This window comes from Nymphaea colorata, chromosome 5 (assembly GCF_008831285.2).
Source record: "Nymphaea colorata isolate Beijing-Zhang1983 chromosome 5, ASM883128v2, whole genome shotgun sequence".
NCBI classification, from domain to species: domain Eukaryota; kingdom Viridiplantae; phylum Streptophyta; class Magnoliopsida; order Nymphaeales; family Nymphaeaceae; genus Nymphaea; species Nymphaea colorata.
Window position 1 is genome coordinate 326,362 of NC_045142.1, and position 13,034 is coordinate 339,395.

Here is a 13,034-nt window from a genome sequence, read left to right on the forward strand (position 1 = left end):
TACAGAAGATTTTTCAACATGAAGAATCAGTGCTCTTTCAGATTCAATAATAATAATAACAATGATAATAAGACTAATAATGCAATCCTCATGACGAATAAGATTCCATCTCTCTGCATCAAATCCAATGTCGACTCCAACATCTTAAGGATGGTACACAGGTCTAAAGCACCTGGTTCTAATCCATCGCCACACACCAGGAGCATCACGTGCAAAAGATCAACTTTTGAACTCCATTGCTCAGTGACTTTCAGTCTGAAAATGAAACGTTATACTAAGACGGGAAGCTACCTTGGTGAGTTGGATCATGTTCGTCTGGGCCTCTCACTGGTCCACAGATTCAGGAAGCAACCTCCATTAGCTTTGGGGTATCAGAATCTAGCCCTCCCAATTAAGGATCTAAAGTGTGTAGCGACATGCTTCCTTGACAATATGGCGCGGCTTGGATAGCTCTTTCAGCATGCGGGCATATTGCATCAAATTTCTGCGTCTACGACTCTAGGTCCTAAATCCTTTTAGACATCTATAGGGGAATCAGAATTCAAAATTGCCAAGAGGAAGGCTTTGGGACTTTTCCGCGCCTCATATGGTTCTGCTCCAGCCAGACGTCCTGATCATTACAATCCAAAACTTCAAGGCGCCACACCACCAGTTTTTGTTATTTGTGTCACAAGTTCCTACTCAGCAGACAAGTCCAAGTCTTCCAACCTTGAATTAAGAAACTAAAAATTACATCTCAATTGTTAGCATATAGGAACCAGACTTGCTTTTCCATAGACCAGAAATTTCCAAACTGAAGCATCTTGAACAGCTTCCACAACTGAGTCCAACCAATTTGCATACCTTATTCCTGCTTCCGCAAGTTCTGCAAAAATGTAAAACATGATAGAAGAGGGTAGTATCAGCTTCTCTGCAAAACATTCAGTGAGCATAACCAAAAAAAGAGTTCAACTTTCTAGTTTCAACCTAACTAAAAAAGCTGTACTTCAGCCAGAAAGACACAACTGTAGCTTAAAACAAATTAAATATCAATAGCATAAAGCACTCAGCTGGTACTAGAATAAAAGGTGTTTGTACTTGTTTGACAATTGAAAATAGATAAATAGTAGTTTAAATACATGAACAACAAAATTTGGTCCAAGAATGCACACAATCTTTCAGCAGCCATTTAAGGAGGCCATAAATTGTCAACCAACCAACTATTGCTTATTACGAACGTTAATGTATATAGTTTTGGGTGAATGCAGAGATGGTAGTGTAAAGACTTTCACCTTATGTATCTTCAACACAAACCATGCCCCTCAAGACTAGCTTCAGGTGTATTTAGTTAAGAAAAGACAAAGGAGAAAAAACTAGTGTTCCACGATTTTACAGTGTAACAAAAGAAGCTTTCATGTATCCTCGTGAATCCATCAATTTTGGCAACTGGGAGCCCACCTAAACAGAAGGCCAAGAAAGTGAACGCAATTAAAGCAATTAGTTATATTAGTTTTACAATACAGCTTAGAAATCTTCATAGCAGTACCTCAGTACGACCTTTCTCCATTTCAGCTATGTCTAGTCTAGATGGATATTCCGTCATAACGGCAAGGTAGAATGTTTAATAGTTAATAGCTTCATGGTGGCACCATTACCCCCGACAAACAATAAAAGCATAACGAAAGAGCACCAAAGCAATAAAATACACACTACCATACCTATAGAAAAATACAGGCTGGATGCAGCTTGGTGTCTTCAAGAAATGCAAAATTTTTCAGTCCTCTAACCATGTCCATTGGAAAATGCATCTCATTAATGAAGTGCCAACCTTGTGGACCATAAACAATGAAGTGGAAAGAGTAGGAAGTCAACAAGATCATCTGTAGAGAACAGTCATTTATGCTTCACAGCCCATCAAAAATTTCCTTTTTTAATCCTGTCAGCAATGCACAAGTTACACAGACTAACACAGTTTGTCAGAAAGCGGTACAAGGGCAGCTGCAACAGTTGCACGCTAAACAACAGCATTGACATGAACTGCCAAACAGCATAAATGGAGGCCCATTTGGAGCTACTTCATACTTCATAGTGCTCCAATGACATCTCAGGGTCATTGCCATTCCCATTCGGCTTCTTCCACTTCCATTCCTTGTATGCCTTGAAACTTGCATCATCATTATCATTGAACGAATCAAAATTGCGCAAACCATTTGAATTGCCAGGTCGGTTACATTCGCACTTGTAACAGAATTGGTTTCTTCTGTAGTTTATGTAGCCACATCTGAAGGTATAGCAAGCGAACAAATAAATCAAAGTGACAATGATAAATTATTGAGATGAGAATAAAATCCGGAAAAAAAAGTCACTAAATGGAATGAAACAATTAATTATACCCTGGGCATTCCCATTCTCCAGGCTTCAGCTGTTTCCTTGGAGGTGGTACACCACATCGCAGGCATCTTTTGTTCTTCGCGAAGTTCATAAACTCACATCTGCAAGATATGAATGATGAGCACATTAGTTTGAAGAGAAATAGCCTGAACAGATGGATACTCACTTGGGACACATCCAGTCACCCTTCTTCATCTCTAGATCACCCCAACCAAAATTCTCAGCCATAGCTCTGGAGTTCTTGTAGTCCTGATCGAACGGAAGTTTGCTTAACTCAACTAGTTGTTTCAATAATCTACGCACTGGCCCTTTGGTGCTCCCCCTCTGTGAATGACCATCAGATGGATGAGTCTGTGATGCATAGCCAAATACGTATAGCAACCTTAGAACATCAATCATTCGAGCTGTTTCTTTTTTGCAAGGGGTAACATATGCCATAGTACAAGAGCCTCTTAGATGACATGCACTACATACCTGCAAGTACAAAAAGAGACAATGTTATGAGATGGATAACTGAAAACCACTATAACAAATATTGCCAAATTAAAAAAGCTCTTGCAGACAAAATAAAAAAAGGAAAAACAAAGAACGTATTTTTCCTGGTTCTATAACTTTAGAGAAAATAAAAGTGCTGCTCATATGCACATTTTCACATTCCTATTGTGTTATTCTCTACAATATGTGATGCCTGGACACCATGTACAATGTCTAGTTATATTATCATGAACTATTAGAAGGACAATAACATTCTTTAAAAGTTAAAATTTTTGGCAGAAAGTACAAAAGGCATACAGATCAGTGATCAGTGACGTTTTCATATCTCTGTTTGACAAGGCCTTATGTAAAGCAAATAAAAAAGGGAGACCATTCTAAAAACATTGGGCAACCATGCATCCTCCTTGCTATGACTATGAGACCAAACCCATAAGGGCAAAACAACTAACATAAGCATTAAGTTTCTCTCACTCTCTCAATTTTTTTACTTTTCAAAGTATGTGAAGTCCGCAGGATATTACTCACTAGTTTCTGGAATCTGGACAGATAAAAAATATTTTAGAGGTCAACATGTATATAAAGACAGCAAGATGTAACTAAGATTTATCTGAGAAAGATCACATTCTCAAAATAGTATAAGATCTTTCACAAAACAAAGTTTACAAGTCATGACTGTGCTGCAAGCTAATAATTAAACTAGGCCCTACACGATCATAAACAGAATGCATCAGCACAGACATGTCAGATCAAGGCTTACTTGTCCTTCATCAATGTGAACATACGCTCTCAAACGCTTGCTTGATGTGATCATTTTGGGATTTGGTCTTGGACAGCCAGTAGCCACCAGCAACTGGATATCTCTTCTAGAGAGATGCCTGTACACCAACTTTCACAAATAAATTAGCCTTAGAATTTACCATAGTCAACATATGAAATAACTATTTTTTGCACCATTGCTTGAAAAGTAGTGGCATGAAACAACTGAGAAAATAAAACCCTTTGTCTTTCATAAAACAATCAGGAAATGAGATTCATAAGATATACAATGTTAGTTTTGCCAACAAAGCTGTAATCGTGATGCATATGCCCATCTAACCTATTATGCACACCCACAGAAAAGTTTCAAGGTCAAGGATTTACATCAATGTCGTCAATTATAGACAACCATTGTCATGAATGCTACTAAGCAAGAAAGTGCAATAAAGATGTGAGCATAGATACAGCATTCACTTATAGTCAAGCGATGCACATTGACTGTAATCCACTCACCATCTCTTCCTTCCATTTCTATTTTCTAAGCATGGACTCACAGCCACACATAAATCTCAAGGTATGCAATACATAAATCAGGAGCTCCAATAGGTATAGATGGACTCTGGACCGTTTGATTCTTACCCACCTCGCTTATTTGAAAATTTTCCATTGATGGAAATTTTCATGTATATTCAAATGATAAACGAAATGCCCAACTACATCCACAGAAAGAACATGTCCAGTGGAACCTAAAAGACAATGTACACAGAAGCATACATTTTCCCTAGCGCTTAGTTATTTTCAGCAGCAAATCTTCAATTTTGCCTTTTAGTAGACCTAAATAAAGAGGTTTCAGGCACATTCATTACCCTGGAAGTGCTTATTACCGATGTTCTCATGCGTCAGCCTGATCCTGGGCCATTGAATTCTACGATGTTTCAATTTGCATCTTGAAAACCATGATAGACTTAGATGACTTGTGTTACTAGGATTCACAGAAAATTCCCTATTTGTAATATATGTGACAAAATGCGGACTGTCTGGGCAAATTTCTTTAAATTTCCATTTTCGAACATTTTATGCCTGCTGAATCTATATTCATGTGTTATTCCCTTAATTGATCTTTCAAACAGAAACAACTTATCAACTATGTCCTTTACTTCTTGGAAAACTTGCTCTTTCCTTGTGCTGATTTATTACTATTTCATAAGGGTTTCATACGTTGAACTGCGAACGCTTTCGACATAATTTCCTTACTCGGTTCCTGCTTCACAAGTCTACCAAAAATTAGAAATGGCTGTCCTAATTTGATGTCCACACTGCTACCGACTTTCAGTTACTGCTCTAACGACTACCGTCATAAGAATATGCAGACCTTAATAGGCATTTGAAAATCAAGCTCGCAGCATTCAACCATCAAAGATTATAACTTTTCCTAAATTCCAAATTCCAAACATCGGGAAGTTCAGGAAACGAGCTTACAACCAAAACACAAAGGAGGAGCAGGAGAGAAAGAAGTCGATTGATCATCTGGAGAACCACCACCATCACCTCATCAAATCCATCCTGTGAGACGCGAAACTTGCGAAGCCACGAGAGAGAATGGTCTCCTCATCCTTCTCTTTCTTACGTTCCTTGGAAGCAGGCATGCCTTCGAAGAGCAGAGTTCCGCTGCCTCGTCTCCCCGACAGGTAATCTCCTTCGATCAAGACGTCGAGGAAGGCAATCCATTCGGGCATGGAATGAGCTATTTCGAGCTCCAAGCTGCCGTTCTTCGATGAACCTGGGCCTTTGTGTCCGGCCTCCACCTCGGGCAGGTCTCCGCCATGCGTCATGGTTTTCTCCTTCTCGGGGTGCTGATCACCACCAAGCTCTTCGAAGACAGCGCGGAGCCTAGGGCCCAGACCCTCGAGACTAAAAGAGATGGCGTTGGTGGAGAAGAGCCGCCGGAAGGCTATGGAGCGGAAAAAGGAAGACCACAGATCGTTCTTCCCGGCTACGACGTTCACATAGCGAGGAATCGGCATCGTGGTTAACCGATCATCTCTATGGCAGAAGGGGCGCACCGAAAGAAAACGGCAAAGGAGCACCAGATGGACTGGCTTTTCCCGGGCAAAGGGAAGGCGTCACGCGGTGTTGGGAAAATCACAAATTCACCTGGTGGATTAGTGAAAAATAGAATGAAGAAAATCAATTAAAAATAATATTCTCTAGCTATGTGGGTTTGGAATGAATGCGTAGGACTTCTTCAATAACCAACTGAAGGCCACATTTTCTTTATTTGTATGATCCTGAGCTTTTCTTCCTCGCCCCGTAAGTAAGAGCATAAAGAGATTTTAGCTGTGCCTTCAAGTCGTGGTCTACCTTGTTTACCTCATTGCAGAGATTTGGCAGTTCCTCAGAGGAAAGATAAGGAGGACCTTCTTTAGTTTTAAGACTCCAAATGCTAGAGAAGTTGGAGTCATCGTCTGTTTTGCCTTCTCCGTTAGTGGTCAAAACAAAATGGAGCTTCTTCTGTTTTTCATATAAAATAAAAGTAGTCTTCTGCTTTTGGTTCTTAGGCTTAGGATACATACCCACAGCGTCTTGGTTGGGTCGGTCCAGGAGAAGATGTCGATCTGCGCTTAAGGTAGGTTCACTTTTGAATCAAATCTTTCGTACCCATTTCGCTTTTCCTGCACCAACTTTTGGTCCACGTGAGGGCACAAACCCCTAGTGTCGGTTTGGTCAGCTTTAGCCTTTTTCCAGTGGATTTTATGAGAAAAAAAGTATGGGTCCAAGTTCTGCCCCTTATGGCGGTGGCATGGCCGGCCAAGACCCACCTGACCCCTCCGAATTCAAAAGACAAAGGTCCAAATCCCACAGAGGAATGTTGACCGAGACCCCACAACACTCCCTCAACTCGGTCCCTTGAGTTCAGTTCTTTGAAAAATTAATAACAAAAAAGAAGAATAAGTGGATGAAAGGCTTGTCAAGGAGGCATCGCTCTTGGATTCAAATGAATCAGATCCACATTGTGTGTCTGTGTATGAGTGTGCGCATGCGCGCTGTAAATGTGATGTTGATGGTATTGGAATTTGGAAACAAGTTCAAGATATAAGTTAGACTCAGATCCAATTAGTCATAATAACTGAGTACCTGCAGAACATGATCTATCCATCTTCGGACCACAACTGATCACATGGAGATTGCAAATGGATGTGGATCAGAATTTACTTAGAGGTTTGGTTTTGTTCTTTGCTCTTCCTTGATCTTAAGTACTTCCATGCCACTTTATTGCCTCTATTCTTACATTCCTAGTTTTGATATAGATTGTTTTTATTGATGTGCCAAAAAAATGGAGACTATGGAGTTGTTTGGCAAATGGAACACTTTGTGAGTGCTGTATGAATCTACCCCAAAATTATGAGTGATGCATAAACACCCAGTCCTAGTGTTCCATGAATTTACTTTAATTTTTTGGGGTAGACTTATGAAACAGTGTTTCAATTGTCAAACAACCCTTCAAAGTCCTCATTCATCAAATTGAGGATCTCAAGTCTGACCTAATTATCCATACTTGAGATGATCTCCATTTTACTTGTTTATACTAGAGCTACCAGATGCCCGATTCAATATAGGAGGATGAAGGATTTGATCTTAGTTCCATGGATCTTAGATGCTGAGGGTCTAAGATCAAACTAAATTAGAAGTAATCAAATGCCACACTAGAGTAAATCATCTTTATCAGTCACTTACATTCTTAGTTGTTGCCATCTTCTTCTATGTATAAGGGAAAGAATCCAAGTATAGATCTCGTAAATTTTTTACTAATCAAAGGCCTGCCAATGTGCTGCCACCAATAAATACAGCTTCCCCTTTGCTTAAAAGAAAAGAGTAAAAAATTTATTGGCGTCAAATATATCAAACCCAAACAGAAAAAGGAATATTTTTGGTATGCCAACCACATGACATAATGGCATGAACAATTCATCAAAGAATGGCATAGCAGCCAGCTATCTTGTGAAATGATCTCACCCGCATCAGAAGCTACCATCCTTAGCCAAGCAGCCAGCTACCATATTATTCTCATGTTCAATGTGGATATGGAATTTGGTAAGGCTGAGAAAGAAGTCTGTCACAATTTCCATACATATAGACGTGACTTGATTCTTAGAACAAACTTTATGCAGATCCGTTGAGTGGTTGATGGGACTATTTATATTGCATTGACAGTGTGTATGCATATGAACCTTTCCTTTTTTACTGTTACCTACTGCCAAGATTTCACATTCACATATAAATTGATCCCTTAGTCCTCACTTGTAGCTAATTAAAACAGGCGTATCTACCTTATTGTGACTGTCAGATTCATCCAATTTGCACTTTCAAGGAAACCATGTTGTTTTGTTTTCTTAACTAAGTGACTTACAGTAGTTATGTATTTCACAAGAATGAGTGCCACTAATTTGAAAAACAGTTGTACATTTCTCTATTAATGGATTATGTTGGTACCTTTCATGTAACATTATTTTTAAAAATATGGTTTTGATTTACAAATTTATAAGGAATTTGGAAAAAGAAAAACCCACATACATTAGAGCAGCACAATCTTCGTTGACAAAAAAATTCGTCCGTTAAAAGGAAATTAAATTTATTTTGGGTCATGTTTGATAGATATTTTTACTATTGTCATGTATTGAATTCAAGTGTCATCAATTTCTGCACCATTTTTTGAATAACCATAAAGTTTATGAACTGTGGCTTGGTGATTTTTCACTATATCAACTCAGTAGCATGGTAAATAAACCATGTTTAAGTACATCCATACAGTTGGATTTAACTTATTATGTCTAGATCCGTGCAAACAAAGGGTGGATGTATATGGCCTATTGTATTATTAATATTTCATACCCACATTCTATATACATATGCCTGCGCATCTTTTTCTTGCGAACCCTAAACAGATCAAGATCAAGTGTTATATATATATATATATATATATGACACTTGATCTTGATGTGTTTAATATATATAGAGTGAGAGAGACTTGAACTTCTATCTCAACCACTGCCCAATACAAAGACGGGCAGTGGATAAAAGGGTCAGGAGGGTAAAAGATACAGGAGGATGCGAGTAAAAAGAAGATGTACAGCGAACCCATTTAAGTATGAATAACAACAATGATGATTGAGAACAAAAATAGCAGTAATAGTAGTAGCAATAATATAATAATTAAGCAATAATATGGTTGGTTGTATTGGAAGGGTCAAGGCAGGGGCATGAAGTTGGCTGGGGGGGAAGGAATCCAATGCTTTAAAAGGCCGAAAGATAAGGCAGCCTGTTGACAATCTGCCTTGTTAAATACCGCGTTCTCTCTCTTTCTGCACTTTCATATCTCCCCATTCATGGCCGCAATCTTTCAGCTTGTTGCCTTTCTCATGACCATTAAAAAAGGGCCATTTTTGGTCCCGTATTTTCGGGCTCCTTAAGGCTACCACCATATAGATGGTCCTCACCTTCTGCCACCTTGGAAGAAGTGACTGATCCCATTGCATCTGTGATCTCTCACCGACGATCCAAGCACCCTCTTATAGTCTTCTGGCATCAAGCAAATCGCCTCACTTGCATCCATAAATCCTTTGATTTTTCCTGCTGGTTTGAGGTGCCGACTTGTTCTTAAGGTGCTTGCTTCCTTTGCTTTCATTGGCCATGTCCGCCTTCGAATTTGAGGCAGCCGCCGTGTCGGAATTTCCGTTCGACGGCCGCCTCTGGCGCGAAGAACAAGGGGTTCTGCGTCAAATTCCGGGGACCCAAGAAGATGGAGCTGGCGGGGTGAATGAGGACGGGTACCGGACGCCGACGTCATCCGAGTACAGAATACCTGAGGTCTTGGAGTGCCCACCTGCACCAAGGAAGCCTAAGAGGGAGTTCAGGCTGAAGAGGAAAAGGGCACGGGCGTTGCAGGTCCAAGAGGTCGATCCCAACGAGATTGAGCTTTTTCTCAGGCAAATTCTCGTCCATTTGACTCCGGAGAGCGGCCAGAAGGTCAGAAAGGTGAGAGGAGATTGAACATTGTGAAGGGAAGTGGCTTCTGCTACTGCTTCTTAATTACTACCACTGCTGCCTCTTCTCGGCTGCTTTTCTTTCTTTGTCCCACGATGCTATTAGTGTACTTCTTGTCGTTGGTATCGACTTATAGAAGCTAAACTGAGAAGCATGTGATGTAGCACCAACAGAGTCTATCAGTTGTGATTTAGCCACACGAACTTCTGCTTCTCTTGCAGATGATTATCTTTTATATATGAAAAAGTAATGTTAGCAGTACCAGTTGTGGAGCTTTCTAATTCATGGCATGCTTATCAGGTTATATTCTAGGAAAGTTTTTTTTTTTTTTTGGGATGGAAACACGAGTAATCTGGAATCTTATAAACTATGAACTTGAAAGCTTTAATGTGTTTGTAAACAATGTTGGTGCATCAACTTCATGAAAAATGATAAAAATTTACAAAGTATATAAGATAAATTGCAAATATAAGGCAATTTTTTTGCGTAAAAGGATCTAAGCAGCCTGAATACGTATGTTGATCAAGGGCACGAGAGTTGTATTACTTGCCATTTGTCTTCTTGTTACATGGCTGAAGTTGACGAGTCAGAGTGCCATTAAGAAAGTAAAAGGCTAGCGCTGGAATGCTGACCGGCCAGAGGGTTTTACATTGACAAAATATGATTTTTGAAGGGTTTTAGCCTAGAAAGGCAGGCCACAGCTGTTAGGAGGAAGACAAATTGACAATCGCAGTTTGATTTTCAAATTCACCGGTATCGGTTCTTCTTATACGAGCCGACATTGCAGGTTCATTTTCCGGCCGGCCGGGCACTTGAGAGCCCACTAGTTAAGTAAACAAATAAAAAGAATATTAAAGAAGATCTGATCTCTCCCCTTGACAAACCCCCACCACCGACTCTACTCGGGTTGGTGTCTTGGCCTCCGGTCCCCACTCTCTAGCATCATGGCTCAAGCTCAATCTCTTCCAGAATAAGAAAAGTATGCAAATCAAGCCTACTGCCGTTCGCCGCTCCCTCAATAAAGAAAACTGGTGGACTCACAGGGAGATGACGTCAATGGAAATGGGAAAGTGATCGCCACACCTGACAGCCATAGAAATGAAAAAGCGACTACCCACCATACCCTCAGTTAAAATAGAGGGGCTTGTCAGATCTCAAGCAAGGAAGATGGAAGGTAAGTAGTTCTTGACCTCACCACCAAGAACTCTTCATTAAGCGACACCATCAACTTCAAAATCGAAATAATTTATTTACAGTTGCATTATATATGAGATGATTATTATTATTTGTCATGCCAACAATAACATAGAGTAGCAGCACACTATGATATTTAACACAAACTACAGTTGCCAAGCGAAATGTTCGAAGCATAATCAAATACTTGGGTTACATTTAAAATTTCAAACCAATATTGCCATTCCCACGTGCTTAACAAATACGCACAGACAGCAGAGAGAGAGAGAGAGAGAGAGAGAGACTCTCTCTGTCGGTAGCAATTGGAAAAACAAGGCAAGGATGAAAATGAAAAGGGGTTGATGTTGTTTCTGTTTTTACGATATGGTGAAGATGAAGATAAAGAAGTTGCTTGGTAACATGTACAGAAGAGGAGGAGAAGAGGAAGGCTTTTTTTTCTTTTCTCTATCCGTACTCACTGGTCAAGGTGCACCCGTTGCATGCATGGGGGTGTCGACCGTCGGCCCTGTAAAACTCCAAGAGTTCAGATCGATCCATGCCCTTTTTTATTAATGGTGGTGGTGGGCGAATTAAAAGCACAGGAAGGACCCACTAATGCAATGCAGATGCAGATGGGCTCACCCAACATAGATGCTCAACACGTGCAGACGCCCACACAATTCCCACAAGTGCAGGCCCAGTGGTGTAAAACGGTAAAATTTGAATTAGTGACTGACTGCCTATCGGCCACTGGCTCATCAAATTTTTTTTTTTTTTGGAACAAAAAAACCAAATTTTCATTTCTTTCTTACATTTACATATGATACAAACTTGCCAACATATTCTACCCAGGATCATTTTCATCCGTCAAAAAAATATTTAAAGATATCGTTTATTTTCATCTTGATTAACCGCATTCCCTCCGCCTCCTTCCTTGATTTTGACACCTGCCACTATTCAACAACAGTTTTATTCCATTAGAATTGATTTTTTAAAAAATATTCGTCTGAATAAAATGGATTATTTTTTCATGTTGGGTATCTTTATATTGTCCGTATCACAAATAAAAACTTTGGTATTTCTGTCTTCACATTAATGAAAGGATCTGTTCTCTAATGATTGTACTACGCTCTGCTGAATCAACTGTTTCCATTTATGAAATGAGCGGGTACCTGTAGTACTGGCTTTCCTTTTCGTTTTTTCAAATTGTTTTAAAAGCAATATATATCTAATCAGGATCTAACAACGTCTTGGACACAAACGCCTGTAGATTATTCTGGCTATTAATAATTGTTTTGATTAAATTTGAACTGTGCCTAATTTGGCAGGATTGAGATGTAAAAGATCCTTACAATTTTTTAAGTGTTTATTTTCTACTTAAATAAAATAGATCTGCCGACGTAAAATATTAAGATGTGTTGCTAACCAAAACATGTTTTGTTTTCTACTTAAACAGATCTACCGACATAAAATGTTAAGATGTATTGCTAATAAAAACATGCTTCAGTCCAAAATTATACTAAAATATTGATTCCTATTGGATAAGCATGTGTGGCTGGTTTGTCATGGATTGAGATGGGAGGCGTTTGGTTTTTTCCCTGTTTTTGAGTTTTTATACTAATCACACAAAAACATAAGAGTAAAGCTACTAAAAACGCTACTGTTAGGAAAGATGCTTTATGTATTCTAAGATTAGATCTTGCTGAATAATATAAACATGACATATCTTGACATGCATTTTTCTAGTTAAATATGTAGATGCAAGCTGAATGTATACATTTCTGCTGCATGTAGGCATGTGTAGGCGGTTGCCCACACCAGATTCACAAAAAAGTTATTGTTTTCCTAGTGGAGGCTCAAAAAATGAGTTTATTTATATATAATGGTGCCCCTTAAGATTTGCGGGTTTTTTTAATTAGTATCCCTCAAACCAAAATTCATAGCTCCGCCTGCATTTTTAGGGAAGAAAAGCATGTCCAAAAAAAAAAAAAAAATTGACTATGTTTATGGCACTTGTAGCAGAAAACTTTAACAGATAAACCGACTGTCCGCATTGAAAGGTGGTGGTACTAGATAGTAATGCATAGTAACTCAATTGTAAACCCCTTGAAGAAGTTTGAACCATCTTAAAGCTTTCAATCAAACACATGGTATGTTGAGGGGCACACATGTGGCTCCCTTGGTGTTGATGAGTACAG

The 13,034-nt window shown here is 39.3% G+C and overlaps 2 protein-coding genes across 2 annotated transcripts; one reads left to right on the top strand and one right to left on the bottom strand.

The window, feature by feature from the left end:
* On the bottom strand, positions 1-5,877 carry LOC116254881 (zinc finger protein VAR3, chloroplastic-like). The gene is made up of 6 exons (XM_031630508.2): positions 5,170-5,877; positions 3,623-3,740; positions 2,537-2,844; positions 2,373-2,471; positions 1,698-2,260; positions 1-865 (listed from the first exon to the last, which is right to left on the bottom strand). The coding sequence occupies exons 1-5, from the start codon at positions 5,643-5,645 to the stop codon at positions 2,056-2,058; spliced, it is 1,206 nt and encodes a 401-aa protein (XP_031486368.1). The 5' UTR covers positions 5,646-5,877; the 3' UTR covers positions 1-865; positions 1,698-2,055.
* A 3,058-nt stretch (positions 5,878-8,935) lies between these two features.
* On the top strand, positions 8,936-9,924 carry LOC116254755 (cyclin-dependent protein kinase inhibitor SMR2-like). The gene has a single exon (XM_031630314.2). The coding sequence runs from the start codon at positions 9,310-9,312 to the stop codon at positions 9,667-9,669; it is 360 nt and encodes a 119-aa protein (XP_031486174.1). The 5' UTR covers positions 8,936-9,309; the 3' UTR covers positions 9,670-9,924.
* The last annotated feature ends 3,110 nt before the right edge of the window (positions 9,925-13,034 follow it).